Consider the following 19,417-nt stretch of genomic DNA (forward strand, 5'->3'; position numbering starts at 1 on the left):
ATGTTCCTATTATCATTTTTGTCACAAGTCTCTTTGCTTAATCAACTCAGTTTATGTGAAAAGACTGTAATGTTACTCTTAAACACCTATCTATAAATAGAATTATATTAATCAGTCAAACACTGATTGCTATCTATTAAAATTATCATGAAAACCTTCTTTTCAACTACTTTTTTGCTTGCTGTTGATGATAAGTAGATGCCAAGCACCAAGTGGCAATCAAAACAAGTGGTCTACCCTGATTGGCGGCTTGCTGCATGTTAGTCCAGTCCAACCTTTTTCCACTTATTAATAAAAAAAGAAATGACTGATTTCTCAAAATGTAGTTGAGTAAAAAGGAAAATATGTTTACTTTGAAATGTAGTGAAGATAAAGTAAAAAATTCCCCAAATGGAAATACATCAGTAAAGTAAAGATTTGTGGAAAAAAGTAACAAATTACATTTACTCCATTACTGTCCACCACTGTTAATAAGTCAGCAATTTGGTTAAAATGGTTATGTCTCGTCTCATAATGGCACTTCAATTGTATTTAAAAATAAACATGTTCATAAAGCAGCTTCACAGAAATTGTCTATACAGTCATTGGAAAAGAAAATACAAATACAAATCCTACTAAAATATATCAAGCAACACAAGCAAGGAAGTTGTGCCCTGATTAAAGGGCCACTAGTAGGTCACTTACTACTTTAACTAGCGTTGTCTCAGTACTGTGAAGAACCTTAAATGTTGCCTGGAAGATTTCATTTATTCCTTTAAAATGTCACCTTCATTCAATTCAATTCAATTCAATTCAATTCAATTCAATTCATTTTTATTTGTATTGCGCTTTTAAAAATTAACATTGTTAACAAGTTTGTCCCTGATGAGTGAGCCTGTGGTGACTGTGGCAAGGAAAAATTCCCCGAGATGGCATAAGGAAGAAACCTTGAGAGGAACCGGACTCAAGAGGGAACCTAATCCTCATCTGGGTTGCACCGAATGTCCATTTATAGCAGGTATACAATGTCGCGGGGTGCAGTGATGATAATCAGAAGCGAACTGTAGTCCTGAGTCAGTGTAGCAGACTGTTGACATTAACTACAGTCCAATCCATCCTCAAAGCTCCTGTTCTTACTCCGGAATTTCATGGAACCACCCAATTCGTTAAAGAGAAACCGTCCCAAGCTGCACAGACTGGCATCCAATCAAAGAGAACATTATCCAGAGGCAGGCCTGGACGAAGTGGGAAGATCCACGGAGGGGAGAGGGGCAGGAACAGTGGTCAAACATTCATGATCTCCAGGTTGCTGAGCTATACATTTTTCTAATTTCTCATCTAAAATGATTTTCAAGATTATCAGAAGTTTTAATATCAGCCTAAAGTTAGATTACTGACAAATTGTTAAGGTCAGGATTTATGGTAGCTTATTATAGAGATGTAGGAAGAAAAAAAAATAAAGATTTTTGTTCTATAGTTAAAACATGACCACTTTTAAGTAAAGCCACCAAATCTGAAAAGGTGAGGCATTTTTTATTCAAGACTAGCTGAGAGGGTGAATGAAATTCCAATGTGTACATGCCATTGATAAGCAAGCTGTATCAGGAGATCTGCTTCTGAAGATGTGATGGTTTATGATTAGAAGTAAATTGAGGTGAAGAAACTTTCATACATTGAAGCTTTTCTATATTTGTGAATGCTTGGTTTAACTCACTGAAATACAAATCTGCTAGTTGATGACTGATGCACTTATGTCATTTTACATAAACATAAACAAATGAGAAGCAACACCTAAACAATTTACTGAACCAAAAGACAAACATGATGTTTTTTTTTCCATAGATCTATATCAGCTCTGTTAACCTGTTCATGTTATTTCTTTTTTAGTTCAGACATTTACTGATAAGATTATTTTTTGAGGAAGTGGAAATGAAAGCTTGTTTTTGCTGTTTTGGTTCTTTTCAAAAAGTGGAAAGACAGGGGCCAGAAGCCATGCAAACGAATTTGAATCATTTTCAAATGACAAATTGTTTTTTAAGCATAATGGAGGAAATGCAAAAGGCACAGAGGAACAAGTAGCTTTAAGAAGTATTGTATTTCAGCCTTGTGGAAATGCCTATTAAATTAGCTTATTATGAGCACTTTCCAAGTTTGCTTTGTAGAATTCAAGAGTTATATTTATATTAAGTTTGTAATCTAGCGTACCAGTGTAGATTTATTCATTGCTAGAGACTCAAAGCCTGCTAAATGCCGAAAATATAAATGCAAATGTTTTAAAGGAAGCCAAGTAGAACAGAAAGGAAAGTTTATTGAAAGGATTATTTTGGGTCTTGAGATCTTTACCTAGAGTGAACAAACCCTCAGTGAACAGCAGTTGCAAGCTGAAACATATTTGGTCTATACTGCTGTTTTTGCAAACATTGCAAAATGAAAGTTCAATCAAGCTAATGAATTTTTCAACCCATTTTTCTTTGTGAAACATCAACCCTAACAAATTCCTAAATTGATCCTGGAGGTGGTGAATAAATAAGACCTGTGGCACAGAGGATCCAGATAACAAGACCAATCCACAATTTGTAGTTCCACATGTGCCACATTACAATACATTTCCTTTGCTATCCATCACTAAAGCTTAATCTGGGATGGACTGGTGCAAAATGACTAATATTTAAGCAGTTTATAAGCAAAAGACTTGACAAGAAACTTGAGCAAATCAACACAAAATCTACTTGTAACTGTTAAATAAAACGTTTCTAAATTGCTGTTGAGTCAAAAGAGGTCACTTGCATTTTTTCAGAATGTAAAATAAATTGTACATCCTGAGAGCTGTAAAATCAAGGATCTCTTTCATTACTCTTTTTTGGTTTTGTTTCTGGGTTTTGGAAAGAGCACTGCCTGGTCACTTTTACACAGAGGCAATGATAAAAGATCAGTCTACTGATTTGGTATCTATTTACACTGCTCTTAAGTTGTGAGGAAAATAAGAAAAAAATCACTCAAGTTTACTTATTCATGATTTAAATGTTTGGAGATTTTCTAAAGTTTATTTTAAGGTGTATGGCGGGTTGTCAAAAATCAAAATGAAATTATACAGCATTGTGAATATGTGATTTCACAGACATGTGACTCCAATTAAGCTAATTAAAGCAATAGACAGGTTATATCATTCTAAGGAAAGTCTCTGTTTGTTATATGAAAACAAAATGAGCCATATGTCCATACTACTCTGTCCTCTACATCGGCTCCATCCTCAGCATTCTCCTACCGATATACCCCATGTCCCTCCTCTGCATATGTCCAAACCATGTCAATCGCTCCTCTCTCATTTTGTCTCCAAAACGTCCTACATGCAATGTCCTTCTAATAAACTCGTTTCTAATTCTTGTCCATCCTCATCTCTCCCAATGAAAATCACAACATCTTCAGCTCTGCTACCTCTCCAGCTCCACCTCCTGTCTTTTAGGCCACTGTCTCTAAACCATACAACAGGCTGCCTGGCTTCCACTACTCTTTTCCATAACTTCATGGTGTGACTGATCAACTTTATTCGCCTGTAGTTACTGCAGGTCTGCACAGCTCCCTTATTCTTAAAGATTGGCTCAGAACAACCTAGTTAAAAACACTGCTGCCATCTCTCCTAAACATCTCCATGCTTCTACTGGTATGTCATCTGGTCCAACCGACTTCCCTCTTTTCATCCTCAATCGCTGCTCTCACCTCCTCCTTACTAATCCTATCCACTTCCTGCTTCACCATCTCCACATCATCCACCCTTCTTTCTCTTTCATTTTTCTCATTCATCAGCTGCTCAAAATACTCCCTCAACCCCTTCACATTTCCATCTTTATCCTCGGTCCCTCTGCCTGGCCAATCGGTACAAATCCTTTTATCCTTTCTTAGTGTCCAACTTCTTATACAGCTCCTCATATACCTTTTCTTTGACTTTTGCCACATGCCTCTTTACCTGCTTCCGCATCTCCTTGTACTCCTGCCTACTTTTCTCATCACTCTGTTGATCCCAATTCTGTTTTTGACAAACTCTTTCTTCTTATGCTCTTCTGTACTTCCTCATTCCACCACCACGTCTCTTTGTCTTCAATTTCTATTTCCAGATGTCACACCAAGTACCTTTCTAGCTGTCTCCCTTATTACTTCTGCAGTAGTTGCCCAATCATCCAGCACCTTTTTTTTTACCACCTCTGAGCCCCTGACTAACCTCTTCCCTGAATCTCACACTACAGTCTTCCTTCTTCAGTTTCCACCATCTTATTCTTTTTTCAGTCCTCACTCTCCTCCTCTTCTTTTTCACCTCCAAAGCCATCCTACAGACCACCATTCAACAGTGTAGGGGGACAGTGTAGCTAGACAGCAGTCTAGCTACACTGTCCCCTGCCAACAACTTACAGTCACCCAATGATCCTCCTTCTTCTTAAAATAAGTATTTTACACTGCCATTTTCATACTTTTAGCAAAATCTAACACCATCTGGCCTTCCACATTTCTCTCCCTAATAACATACCAACCCATCACCTCCTCATCATCTCTGTTGCTTTCACCAACATGGCCATCTGCCCCAATCACCAATCTTTCATTCCTAGGTACACCTTCTACCACTTCATCTAACTGAATACAGAATTTTTCCTTCTCCTCCATCTCATGACCCACTTGTGGAGCATAGACACTGATGACATTTATCATCACCCCTTCAACTTCCAGCTTCACGTTCATCACCCTATCAGAAACTCTCTTCACCTCCACTACACTCTTACTGTACTCTTCCTTCAGAATCACCCCTACCCCATTTCTCTTTCCATCCACACCATGATAAAACAGTTTAAACCTCTTCTAATGTTTCTGGTTTTACTCCCTTTCCACTTGGTCTCCTGAACACACAACATATTTATCTTTCTCCTCTCCATCATATCAGCTATCTCTCTCCCTTTACCAGTCAAAGTACCAACATTTAAAGTACCAACCCGAACCTCCACTCTCCTACATTTCTCCTTTTCCTGCTGTCTCTGTTTGACGTCTGCCTCTTCTCCTTCTCCTCTTTCGGCCAAAAGTAGCCCAATTTGCACTTAACAATACCTGTGGCGGTCGTTGGTAACCCAGACCTCAACCAATACGGTATGAATTTCTCATTCGTGATCCGCATATTTGATTTGGCACACGTTTTATGCTGGATGCCCTTCATAAAGCAACCCTGCCTATTTATCGTGCTTGGGACCAGCACTAAGAGTGCACTGGCTTGTGCAACCCTAATAGCTGGGTTCTTTATCACCTTTAATATTTGTTTAAAAATTGTTTTTTTTACTTTTATGTGTGTTACCCTGGGCAGCTCATTGGCAAAGTATATTATGTTTTCCAAGGTCGATTAAATCTTGAGCTCAGGCTACATCCTGCATGGAGTTTCATGTTACGACATGTGCGTGCTATGTTCACAATCACAATCAGATGCTTATGGTGGTAGGAAAATCTACACACAGGATTTTCACAGTTGATGAATTTAATTGATAGAAACTTCTTTAGATTACATAACATAGGTACTCATTTTATGATCAAAACAAAGGTCTTTACATGGCATTGTTTACTGCCTATCCATCCCCTTATATATTATCCAATAGCAGGTCAAAACCCTGATAAAGAATTCACTCACAAATTATGAAAATCATAATCAAGAAAATAAATCAGATAAAGCTTTAATAAAATCTAAATAAATATCTAGTAGTTTCCCAGGCTTTTCCACGGATTCTCCAGTCTCCTCCCACTTCCATAAAACAGCTGAGTAGGTGGATTGGAAAAGGTAAATTACCCAGGGTTTTCTCTGGTGCTGTTGCAACCCTGACAATGATGAAGCAAATTCACGAAAGTATGAATGAATGTGGTCACCTTCATGTCAAACTGCAATATGATTAAGTACCATACTGTGTTTTAAAAATCACTTAAGTTTAAATACATTTAATTGAACATTGTGAACTGAACCATTTGTTTTTCATCTCTTCTTTGCTCTTAGTTATTAATTTCCACAACAATTTTAACAAAGCAAACATAACAGATAATGTGCCAGAGGCTGATTTTGCAGGTAAAAAAAATGGTGCAATGTAAGGTCAAAACAACATCAATGAGAACTTTTTGAGTGAAGGTACAAAACTAAAGACAGATTATTGAAATAATCTGAAATTCAGATGTTCCTCCATATTTATTGGAGTCACTGCTGTCCTTGACAGAGCAAATTCAAATCTGCTTATATGGACCTATGTTCAAGGCTTCTGATTGAGCTGGAGAATATTAGGGTTTATCAGGACAAGATAAGTTCTTCAGGTTTGTTAGACAGAGGCAGGGGTGGGAGTCTGTGTGTTTAGATACAGGAGAGAATGCAACTTTTAACAACAATGTCAACATTTAAAGTGAAATTTAATAAATCAGAGGGTTATCTCCAGGTTCTCCAGTATCCTCCCACTTCCCCAAAAAAGGCGAGTAGGTTGATTACTAAGCGTGTGCTTTCTGGTTCCCAAATATCCCCTATATGTATTTCGTAATCAATTTCTTTCTTTGTTACTAACATTTTTCTTACAGATATTTGGTAAAATTATTGTGAGTTCAATGTACACTCTGGTTTCCAAGTCATGCTTATATGAGATATAGTGTAGGAAAGTAAAAGTATATGGAGTGTTTATAAAAGATCAAATTTGTTCAGGAAACATTGACTATTTAATTAAATTATATATCTGAGATAATTCTCAATAAATACATTTCTACCCAATGCAACCTCTACCAACAGCTTGGTCGACAAAGCCTGAGAAATGGATAATTACTATAATTATAGATGGCAAAATGCTCATGGTGTTTCTTAGCTACACAATTTGATCCTAATGTAACCTTTGGTTAACGGTATTAGAAATAAAAAGGAACTGACTACGCCACCTGGGTTATTTATTCACCCAGGAAAATAAATTGAACGCAAAAGAAAAATTAAACCAAAAAGTTACAAAAATATGAAGGACCCTGCTGGTTCAGATGGGGTTAAAGACAGAGACGTGACTTTCCAAAAGTAGTACAAGTTTATTTCACAGAAAATGCTTACAAATATTTTTAAATACCATTTACAGGCTACCAATTATTTACCCACAATTGGAGAGACTAGATTAATTCCACTTTTTAAACCGAAGGGACAAAACACCCAGCAAATCAGTGCATAATTCTTAAACAATGAAACCAAAAAATAAACCAAAAACAAAGCCAACACACAAACATACTCTCCCCTTCTGTTTAAGTCTCAAATCACGGCTCATCAGATAATTACATGTGGAAATAATTACATAAATGGCAATCTACAAAACAGCTTGTAGAAATATCTACAAAACAGCTTGTAGAAATATCTACAAAACAGCTTGTAGAAATATCTACAAAACAGCTTGTAGAAATATCTACAAAACAGCTTGTAGAAATATCTATAAAACAGCTTGTAGAAATATCTACAAAACAGCTTGTAGAAATATTTACAAAACAGCTTGTAGAAATATCTATAAAACAGCTTGTAGAAATATCTATAAAACAGCTTGTAGAAATATCTACAAAACAGCTTGTAGAAATATCTATAAAACAGCTTGTAGAAATATCTATAAAACAGCTTGTAGAAATATCTATAAAACAGCTTGTAGAAATATCTATAAAACAGCTTGTAGAAATATCTATAAAACAGCAGCTAGCACTCTTTGGCCGCACCTCATAAACGGGGTTAAACTATTGTCACTTTATGCTACCTGCGTTCATGCGCACATGCGCACATCCCTTTTCTAGCCACACAGCCTACAGATAGGAAAGGTATCAAAGAACCAAACTCTACAGTGCTTTTTATAAAGCCAAGAACACGCTAAACTAATTACGTGGCACAGGTGTGCTCAATGTCAAAGCGCAACTCTGCAGCAGTGGGCGTGTCTTCGGATTTAAAATTAAACCATTATGTATGCCTGTCTATTTGTCTTTATTTTAAAAGCTATTCAACCGGTCACACTAAGTCATATGTTCATGTGTTTGTGATACTTTTATATAACCTAAATAAGAAAAGTCCAGAAACTGTGTGTCAATGTTTTCTTACCCCTTAGCTAGTTCAGTTTTGGTTTCGGTTGCATTCTCAGAGTACTGAATCAATGCTATTGTTAGTCTGTAACTAAGTGCCATCCTTTTTTTCCCAACAGATTATTTACTAGCTTTCGGCAAATTTAATTCCTATGTTGATCTCCCATGACGACTTGCATAATGGGACTCATGTCCTCTGGGATGAAAGAAGACACATCAGTACATGGAAGCACTATGGTTGGCCCATGAAATGATTAACATAAACTTCTGAAATGCATATAAATGAATACAATTTTTAAACTTACATTGGTTATGGTTTTAATTCTACCACTTTTGACTAATGGAAAAAAAAGTGGAAAATAAATCCTTGCATTGTTTAACATTCTGTTTTCACCTCACTGCCAGGTCAGATGAAGAAGGTTGAATTAAATTAAAAATGAATAAATAAATGTCTGTGAAATCTTGATCCTTTTCTTAAATGCATGTGACTGACTGTAACAAAGTAAAACAGAAACTATGACTGCTTAGAGTTTAAAACACAAGACTTGGTGAACTATGATAAGTTTTAGTAGACCATCACCCACAGTTTACCACAGTATCTATTTTAAGCACTCAGTACATTCCACTACGTTGTGCTGTGTTTGCCTCCAGATTATTGTTTACTAAGTGACAACACATATCCTTGTATTTTCATGATGTAAATAGACCACAACTCTAACCATGGTGAAAGCAAAAGAACGAAAGGGTGATTTATTCTTGTCACATCTACTTTACGACACAGAGAAATTCTTTATTCGCATATCCTAGCAATGTTAGGATCAAAGCACAAGGTCAGACATGTTACAGCACCCCTGCAGCACAGAGGGTTAAGGACCCCAAGAGTGAACCCCCAACCTTCCAAACAGTAACTAAGAGCCTTAACCACATGAAGAAGTTCCAAAAGAAGAATGTAAGACCTTATGTCATAGTGTAACATGTTTACAAACAAATAAGAAAGTATGGTATGCAAGCTTGCTACAGTCTGTTTAAAAAATGCACAAACACAACCAGTTCCATGTTGTTTCTTTGTTGGGAAAATCTGATAAATCTGATTCATGATCTAATTTAAGTCTGGCATCAAAGAACCCACAAGCTGGAAATACTTTGGAGGACATTGCAACAGATAATAATTCATGACTGGCCTTTAACTACGAACTGGAGTCTCTAAAGTTTTTTGTTTTTTATGTATACACACAAAACGACTTTACCCAATTTTGTATTATTATGAGCTGAAAGTGTGAAAGAAAATTTCAAACTCATTGTTTTATGGGAGTCAAATTTTTTATTCACTGCTACATTAAAGTGATGGAGATCATGCAATGTAAAAACATACTACTATATATGACCAGTTTAAAAACCTGTTTGTATAATGGTTACTAAATAGATGCTACGTTTGTTACTTTTACTTGTTTAATTTTACCTGACAATATTCGGCTCTGGCCTAAGGGAACAATACAGGAAGATAGGGTTGGAAAGCTGAAATTGTAACGATTGAAGAGACTGAGAAACTGGTGGTTGGATAATTTGATCACAATTAATTTATGTTGCATAGCATTTTGAATAATGGACATAGTCACAAAGTAGCCTCACAGTAAAAAAAAAAAATCATAAAAACTCCCTGAGACAATATAGTTATGACTTTGAAAGGAACGAGACTCAAAAGGGAGCACATCCTCATTTGGGTTATACCAAATATTCATTTATGATTTTTGCGGTTATTAAATGCTTCTTGATAGTGACTTTAATGCAGAACTCTTAAGGGCAGTTGTCGGTCTCAGCTATTGAGATAGAACAATTTACAAAAGGTGACAATTTGTAAAACAGCTACAGCAGTGGCAGACTGAATGGCAACCATACCAGCACAGACACGTGCACACTAATGCCGGGAACTGCACATCAACATTTTACAAACTGAAATTTATCAAATAAACCCCATAAAACACCAATCAGTTGTTTCTGGTTGTAAAACATGTCCCAGGTTCCGATTAATGCAGTCATATTAATATTAAAATACTAATGTGTGTAAAATGTCGTGAAATTTTCTATGGAGACATTTTTGTAGCTTTTTTTTTATACTTGCCTGCACATGGTCAGTCAGAGGTAAAACATTAATGATGTGTTTCTGAAACAGTGAAAGGATTATCTTATATCTTATCAAGAGAAGTAAACAAAAGACCAGTGCAGGAACAACTTCCGTAGTGTTACAAATTAACACTACGAAAACAGGAACTAATTTATTCATGTAGACCAAATGAAAGAAAGACATTTGGGGAATCCTGTGAATTGTTTTTAATGTAACAGCAACATCAGATATTTTTCTGTAAGTGAATGCCAGATTTCTGTATTTATTTCTTACTTAATATATTTTTCAGTTCATGTTTTGAAACATATATTGTCCTAACGGGTTTACAAGAAACAGAGCAATTTTGTGAAAGTAATGCTAGTGAAAGTGAAAGCATTTCTGTGAAATTTCCTCACAAAAATTATAATATTGCAGTTGATCCTTTCTACTTCGAACCCGGAAAGCCCAAACCTGATACATGGAAATTCCAGATCTTCAGATGTTTCACTTTTGGTTTCTTAACTCCTTGCACAAATATGGTAACCTTTTATTACAGTTCTTCATCCACTTCATCGTTAGAGGTGGGGCATGTGTGTGTGTGTGTGTGTGTGTGTGTGTGTGTGTGTGTGTGTGTGTGTGTGTGTGTGTGTGTGTGTGTGTGCACATGTATATATAGAGCCACACCACTTTCAGTTTATTTCCATGCTCTGTGAATACCACTGTCTCTAGTAAGTAAGTAAAATACCTTTATTTCTTTGGTTACTTGTACTTTTTTTTTTAAAAAGGTGTTAATGCTACCATAGCAACACATGGATTTTGTTGTCTAGATGATGGAGAATGAACAATCTACTTATGAAGAGGTTGCTTATACTGAGGAAAATTGGTTAGTCATAAAGTAAATCAGATCAAGCAATCATCAACTTGTGTAAATGCCATAAATGTATAAAACCTTGAATCTTTATTTTGCTCACAGTAAGCCAATGGAAGGGGTTTTCCATAGCCATCTAGAGGAGAGGGTTCGTCCTTACATTGATTTGATTGACTCTTTGAGGCTGATTGGTATTGACAAAGATTTAGCTTTACCAACTATAGCTGTAATTGGAGATCAGAGCTCTGGAAAAAGCTCTGTGTTAGAAGCACTATCTGGAGTGGCATTGCCCAGAGGGAGTGGTGAGTCATTTTCCTATTTGTCTTTCAGATTACTACAAGTTTCATTATATTATTAAATATATTATGACTAGTTACATTTGAGTTACTCAAAATTTCTAGGGTTAGAGAAAAACGTTTCTCACTTCTCTTTTTTTTTTGTGCCTTTGTCGTCTGACATTAGTAGAAGTGGAAAAGCTAAAGTTGATATATGTGCTTTTTCAACTTTAGGTATTGTAACAAGGTGTCCGCTGGAGCTAAAGCTGAGAAAGATCAAAGGTGGAATTAAATGGCAAGCTGTAATATCTTACAAAGAGGAATTCATTGAGTTTGAAGACCCATTGCTGGTTGAGAGTTATGTTGAGGCAGGTTGGTAAGATTATTAAGATAAACATATGAAGACAAACAAAAAATACATTCTTATGATTCTGAAAGTGAAACTGTGCTGTCAGGTTCTGCTTTATGATGTCGGTCCAGTGTTAGTGGTTTTTTTATTTTTTTTACAAAGCCATTATCTTCCCTTACTTTTTATTAAGCTCATTATCAGAATCACCATTTATATCATCATTATAACTATATACACAATTCTTTTTAATCTTTATAACCATCTCTAATTCCCTGTAGACTCAATAAGATATGTTTATTGTTTTTTTATAATACTACTTATCACTTATTATTCTCTAACAGCCCAGAATGAGTTGGCCGGAGAAGGTGTTGGTATCTGTGATGAACTCATCACACTGGAGATCATGGCTCCTGATGTGTGTGACCTCACACTGATCGATCTCCCGGGGATTGCCCGCGTTCCTGTAAGAGGTCAGCCTGAAGACATTGGACATCAGGTTAGTGTAACCTGTGACTTTTTTAAATAAAGGCCTTTTAATTGAATGGTAACATGTGTAACGCTCGTCTCATTGTTGCCTAGATCAAATCCCTCATACGGAAATATATAGATAAGGAACAGACTATTAATTTGGTCGTGGTCCCATGTAATGTTGACATTGCAACAACAGAAGCTCTGAAAATGGCACAGGAAGTGGATCCGGAAGGAAAAAGGACTTTGGGTAAGGTGTCAAATAAGCTAATGAACAAAAGTAACATTATTATTATTTTTATTATTATTATTTTTATTATGTATAAACAACAATGTATTTATCACTCTCCATCTTCTTTCCATCCTCTTCCACTTCCCCTTCATCTTCTTCTGGTTAGGGTGTTTATAGCAGCCCATGGAACCATATGTTAAAAAAAATTTAATTTGGCACATAACAATCAATGACAACTGCAAACAACAGAATGTGAAAGTATATATCAGCATTGTGTCTCTAAAAGAAACCCGATCAGTATCTTCATGGATACACCCTGAATGTACTCAAGAGATTTTGTGACTGCCCCATCTTGTGGCCAAAAACTGTGACAATAGTGTAGTGTATAGTGTAATTTTTACTTGTACATTTCTGTAAGTTCCTGGAGTATGGTTAATTGAATGCATAACAGCACCTGAAATTCATTCATATTACCTGTCAAACATCTGTGGGTTTTTGGTCCTCCTTCTCATTCCTACAACATTTGTCGAACTTGGCTAAAACAGTTTCCCTCTGACCAACCAATCTAGGGTTAGAGTAAAAAAAGATGGAAAAATGCTGATGCTACTCTGGGCCAGCTAGCAGATTTGAAATCTGATTGGTTGAAGAAACAGCTAATATAGTCTAAGGTAATAAAGCCAGCACTACTGACTGTGATGGCTGAAATCTGATTGGACAAAAAAAATCTAATCCAAATACACGTACTGGAAGCAGTGCAGCCAAGAGAAACGCTAAGAAATGAAGAGAATAAACTGTTGGGAATAAATTAATACAATTTCATGGAACAAATATTAGAATTTAGGTTGTAAATGTAGGTTAGTGCTTCTGATAGTGTTTAGGCCTGCAGAGAAGGCTTTGCTGACCCTGGCGGCCCACCACTGCTTTGTACTAATCTCCCCAAAAGGTTTAATGACTGCACCACCTGAGAATTTTCAGTGTTTCATTTAAAGTACTTTTGCTGAACTCACAGTTATACTTTGAGCCTCCAGTGGATGTAGAATTGTCATTGTAGACTTCTCATTGTCTGGATTTACTTCCTGTTTGCCAGTTTGAAACTTCTTATTTTTGTATACATGAATGCACATGAGATTCTAAATATTTTGAGAATGCCGTTAATGAAGTGAAAGTTTGAAACCGCTAAATGTATTGTGTATTCTATGTTTTTTATTCTAACAGCTATTCTTACAAAGCCAGACCTCATAGACAGAGGAACAGAGAAAAACATCTTGGATATAGTCCGAAATAAGGTCATTCCCTTGAGCAAAGGATATGTCATTGTTAAATGCAGAGGCCAAAAGCAAATTGATGATAAGACCTCATTGACCGATGCTACTCGGGTGGAGAGAGAATTCTTCAGACGTCATGAATTCTTCAGGTAACCTTCATATAAGAGCTCATTCATTATTAACGACATTATTTACCCATGTGTGATTACTTAAAACTTCCTGTCATTTGTTTTATTGTCAGTTGCCTGTTGTACGAGGAGAAAGCAACTATTCAGTGTCTTGCCACCAAACTGACTCAAGACCTTGTTGATCACATCAAAGTATAGTTGATTTTATAATTTTTATACTAATATTTATTACAATGTAATCAAAACATATAAAAGAAGCATCTAGGATAATAGAGTAACTAATTTATCCTGTTTGTGTTTATTACACCCATGACTGTTCTCATGAACTTTTGACATCATTGCTGTTGATTTGTAATAAATGTGTCAGTGAACCTGGTTGAAAAAAAAAACAAACCCATAAACCTTTGAAATAAACTATAAATGTTAATGGATAAAGTTAAAACCTGAGTGAAACTCAAAAAATATATAAGAGAATGAGGCATGGAAGGGGGCAGTCACTCGGGCTGTCAGGCTGCAGACGCGGAAGCAGATAAAGTCCAATCATGTTCTTTATTGAGGTGCAAAAAACAAAACACTCATACACCAATGAAAACAAAAGCAAACCCAGACATCCGCTCGTAACGAAGTATCCACTATGAGCGCAAATGTCAAACGCCTAATCCCAATGCAAGTAAAGCTTTCGGCAATGAGTACTTCAATAAGGAAATGGAGTTCGGAGGAAATAGCCAGCGGTGAATCCCGGCGTTTGAGCAGCCACGCGATTTACCTGCATGACAATACAACGACCGACAGCCTGTGACTCAAGAACGTGAGTTTATGTAGTCTGATCTTTCATGAGCCACAGCTGTCGGTAATCTTGGGAAGCAGCGTGACTGCTATCGAGGGGGGCGTGGCAGGGTGGATCTCTGACAGCTACAGACGGGGGCGTGGCAGGGTGAATCCCTGACAGCTACAGAGGGGGGGGCGTGGCAGGGTGAATCCCTGACACGGGCAGGGTGTAATCATCTGACACACATGAGCATGTGACACAATTTGACTTTACAGTCTGAGCTTAAATATAAATCAGTTGTTAAATCTTCTGGGAAATCTGGAATTTCTTCTGAAGCTACACGTTGACTGGAAAACGGCAGGCTGTGCGGGAATATAACTGTTTAATTGTTTTTCTGAACTAATTTTGCTTGCTTTTTTTGTGTGTGTTTTAGAAATCATTACCTCTGATCTCAGAAGAGATTAAGAAACAACTGTGGAGCTTGAGGAAAGAGCTAGGTCATTGTGAAGCTGGTCCACCCCTGGACCCACAGATGCGAAAAGCCTTTTTTATTGATGTGTGTATTCATCTGTTACATCTATTTTTAGTCCAGGACTCTACACCTGCTCACCTAAATCATGTGTAATGGTCATTTGTTTCTTCAGACTTTGACGAAATTTAATGATAAGATCAACCGTTTGGCAACCGGGGAAGTGGTCAACGACGAAAACTTGTTTGTACTGCTACGGTCCGAGTTCAAAAAGTGGAATGACCATCTTGACAACTCAAAAGCATCATGTGAGTATGCAGATTATTTGTATAAGCTTTGGCAACTCATTCCAATTATTTTTAAGTGCATATATATATATAATTTTTTATTTTATTTATTTATTTATTTATTTTTATTTAAGTACATTGTTTTAATGAAAAATGTATGCATTAAATATTTTCCATAAACACTGTCTAGTATAGAGAGTAAATATAATAAGCCTTGTGGAATCTCTATTAAATGACAGCTATTAATGGAAACTAGGCTTAAGTACTCGGGGGAACCGGATGACATTGATTTGTGGTCAAATTTTGAACCCAATACAGTTCACAAAACAGTCCAGGATGTGGTGACTGAATATGACCTGAAACACAGAGGACGAGAGCTGCCTGGTTTCAGTGACTACAAGGTGTTTGAGATGGTGGTGCAGAAGCTTGTGATCCGACTAACAGGACCAGCTATTGACACGCTCAGGCTCATCAGAGGTATGTTTTCACCACTTAACTTTCACAACATTCAATCAGTTAGTAGAACAAAACCATAACAACTCAGTTTAAATGTATTTGTGTTTGTATGGTGCATGAACCATAGAATATCACCTAACATGAACAGACATTTATTTAAAAAAATAGTTTTATCATACAGTGCCTTGTAAATCTAAAAATAGCAATATCCACAGGACCCGACTAACAACAGAACCAACTGAACTGTTTTGTCGCAAACGTCAACTAGTTTCATTAGAAAATTGATTAGTGGGATTACATTTTCAGCTTCCAAAGTTTGTCTTGAGCTGCTTTTTGATAATGACCATTGTTAAAAAATTTATTTTTTGTTTTAAAAAATCATTTAATATGCAGTTTTTATTGCTTTATTTCACCCATTAGTGGCATAACAGGGACCTTTAAAAAAAATAAATAAATAAATAAAAATCTTTTTAATTTAGTCACAAGATGACTTTAAATTCATTTGGTTTACTGGTTTACAATCTTTACCAGGCCAGTGGTGGCCCATTATATTATATTATGGTATAAAACTAAACTATGCAAACCTCATGTCTTATAAGGAATATAACAATTAAAAGTAAACTATGTTGATAATATTATAGGAAAATAATCATGGTGGTACTGTTACCACAAAGGTCAAATTTCTTCAAGAGTAGCACAACCCATAGCAACTTGTGAATAGGAATAAGGAATGGAATTAAAGGCCACAAGAAAACAAAGCATTAATGCATGAATTGTCAATCTTGTGCAATCTTCTGTGTTTCAGACACCATTCAGAAACAGTTTTCAGATGTGTCCAAGGCCTGCTTCTTTACCTACCCCTTCCTCCAGTGTGTTGCAATGGTAAATTAGATTTTAAAGCAAATTCTAAAGCATTCCTTTATTAACTTCAAATGAATATTACTGAAAAAGTTCATTGTGAAACTCTGTAATCACAAACTTAAAACCAATATCCCAGAACAAGATAGACAACATCCAGTCTAAGCAAGAAGCAAAGGTCGAGCAGAGGATCTTGGAGCAATTTGAAATGGAGCAATTGGTCTACACTCAAGACGGCATCTACTTCAAGACCCTGAATGAGACTCACTCTGTTAATGGCCAAAAGGCTTCAGAAGAAAACTTTGCTGGGTTTGACAGCAGAAATAAATATCCTGAAATGCTGCAGGCTTATTATGAGGTAAATCTCAGTAGTGATGATCTTGGCTTCATTTATAATTATATACAGTATATTTTAATATATATATTGAAACATTTATATCGATTGTACCATAAAAAAACACATCACAAATACATTTAATTAATTAAAAATCTTACAACTACTCACTGTATTTCTATAAAAATGTAGACTCCAGTGTAATGCTAATGGCTGCTATGCCTCAATACTAAATGTTTGTTGTATAGGCGAGATACACATCCATTTTACCTTAAAACCAGGAAACATTGTGTTTTCTCTCCTAACAGATCGTAGCGCAGCGCTTGGCTGACCAGGTGCCCATGTTGATCAGATACTTCATGCTGAAGGAATCGGCCCAGCTGCTGTGCAGCGAGATGCTGGGTTTGATGGACTGTGCCAACGTGGCCGATGCCTTACGTGAAGAGACGGATGTCAGCAGACGCCGCATTGACATGCAGAACCGTGTGGACCGTCTTAGCCTTGCTCAAGAGAAACTCAGCAACTTTGTTTAGTCAGGAGGCCACTGAATAGTTTAAATTTAGCACCTGAATCAACATCTTGAATAAAGATTTTTGTTATGTGGTGTGTAAAAAGAGGGAAAAAATGTTAATCCCTATTTGTTTCTGGTCCATGAATGACCATCAGTGACAAATTTTTGTTTATATTTTTTTTTTTTTTTTGAGAAAAGCTTTTAAACCATTGAGATATTAACACTTCTTAATGAATTATGTAGTGTCATGACGTCTGAACTTTAATTCCAACATGAAATATCTGTATATTAATACCAGCTTTTAGGTTGTTTTTTTAATATATATAAATTACTTTACAATAGACATGCCAATATCTGTACCAATACATAACAGATGAGTTTATTTATAAAAAAAAATAAATAAATAAATAAAGTTGTTTTCTTTTTCCTAACGAAACCAAATACAGAACAGAAATCCATTACTAGAAAGAACTTGACAATGCATTTCTTTTTTTTCTGGCTTTTTTACTTTTACTGATATATTTACAGTGAGGAAAATAAGTATTTGAACACCCTGCTATTTTGCAAGTTCTCCCACTTAGAAATCATGGAGGGGTCTGAAATTGTCATCGTAGGTGCATGTCCACTGTGAGAGACATAATCTAAAAAAAAAAAATCCAGAAATCACAATATATGATTTTTAAACTATTTATTTGTATGATACAGCTGCAAATAAGTATTTCAACACCTGTCTATCAGCTAGAATTCTGACCCTCAAAGACCTGTTAGTCTGCCTTTAAAATGTCCACCTCCACTACATTTATTATCCTAAATTAGATGCACCTGTTTGAGGTCGTTAGCTGCATAAAGACACCTGTCCACCCCATACAATCAGTAAGAATCCAACTACTAACATGGTGAAGACCAAAGAGCTGTCCAAAGACACTAGAGACAAAATTGTACACCTCCACAAGGCTGGAAAGGGCTACAGGGAAATTGCCAAGCAGCTTGGTGAAAAAAGGTCCACTGTTGGAGCAATCATTAGAAAATGAAAGAAGCTAAACATGACTGTCAATCTCCCTCGGACTGGGGCTCCATGCAAGATCTCACCTCGTAGGGTCTCAATGATCCTAAGGAAGGTGAGAAATCAGCCCAGAACTACACAGAGGAGCTGGTCAATGACCTGAAAAGAGCTGGGACCACCGTTTCCAAGGTTACTGTTGGTAATACACTAAGACGTCATGGTTTGAAATCATGCATGGCACGGAAGGTTCCCCTGCCTAAACCAGCACATGTCCAGGCACGTCTTAAGTTTGCCAATGACCATTTGGATGATTCAGAGGAGTCATGGGAGAAAGTCATGTGGTCAGATGAGACCAAAATAGAACTTTTGGGCCATAATTCCACTAAACGTGTTTGGAGGAAGAAGAATGATGAGTACCATCCCAAGAACACCATCCCTACTGTGAAGCATGGGGGTGGTAGCATCATGCTTTGGGGGGTGTTTTTCTGCACATGGGACAGGGCGACTGCACTGTATTAAGGAGAGGATGACCGGGGCCATGTATTGCGAGATTTTGGGGAATAACCTCCTTCCCTCAGTTAGAGCATTGAAGATGGGTCGAGGCTGGGTCTTCCAACATGACAATGACCCGAAGCACACAGCCAGGATAACCAAGGAGTGGCTCTGTAACAAGCATATCAAGGATGGTGTGGCCTAGCCAGTCTCCAGATCTAAACCCAATAGAGAATCTTTGGAGGGAGCTCAAACGCCATGTTTCTCAGCAAAAGGCCAGAAACCTGACTGATCTAGAGAAGATCTGTGTGGAAGAGTGGGCCAAACTTGGGTGACTACACATGCAATATGGCAATATAGTGAAGAAAAGGGAAAAAACTCTGTACATGGCTTGTTCAATTAATAAATAAGTAATCAGTACAAAATTCTCCAAATTATATCACCATAGACTAATCGCTGTTAGAATATTTTAAACATAAAAAAAAACCTTAATC

General features: G+C 36.6%; 1 protein-coding gene across 2 annotated transcripts in view; it reads left to right on the plus strand.

The window, feature by feature from the left end:
* The window catches only part of mxg (myxovirus (influenza virus) resistance G), a 52,554-nt gene extending 34,728 nt beyond the window's left edge, over positions 1-17,826 (plus strand). The window contains exons 1-14 of one of the 2 annotated variants that reach the window (XM_083522360.1): positions 10,793-10,891; positions 10,987-11,042; positions 11,133-11,329; positions 11,537-11,674; positions 11,993-12,147; positions 12,231-12,369; positions 13,567-13,765; positions 13,858-13,936; positions 14,947-15,069; positions 15,158-15,290; positions 15,588-15,746; positions 16,531-16,607; positions 16,723-16,941; positions 17,226-17,826. In XM_083522360.1, the coding sequence (XP_083378486.1) occupies positions 10,987-11,042; positions 11,133-11,329; positions 11,537-11,674; positions 11,993-12,147; positions 12,231-12,369; positions 13,567-13,765; positions 13,858-13,936; positions 14,947-15,069; positions 15,158-15,290; positions 15,588-15,746; positions 16,531-16,607; positions 16,723-16,941; positions 17,226-17,450 (1,899 nt within the window). In that variant the 5' untranslated portion in view covers positions 10,793-10,891 and the 3' untranslated portion in view covers positions 17,451-17,826. Of the gene's footprint in view, positions 1-10,792; positions 10,892-10,986; positions 11,043-11,132; positions 11,330-11,536; positions 11,675-11,992; positions 12,148-12,230; positions 12,370-13,566; positions 13,766-13,857; positions 13,937-14,946; positions 15,070-15,157; positions 15,291-15,587; positions 15,747-16,530; positions 16,608-16,722; positions 16,942-17,225 lie in introns of those variants that run through there. The other variant, XM_083522359.1, reaches the window with a different exon arrangement.
* The last annotated feature ends 1,591 nt before the right edge of the window (positions 17,827-19,417 follow it).

This window comes from Silurus aristotelis (genome assembly GCF_946808225.1).
Source record: "Silurus aristotelis genome assembly, chromosome: 20".
In the NCBI taxonomy this organism is placed as follows: domain Eukaryota; kingdom Metazoa; phylum Chordata; class Actinopteri; order Siluriformes; family Siluridae; genus Silurus; species Silurus aristotelis.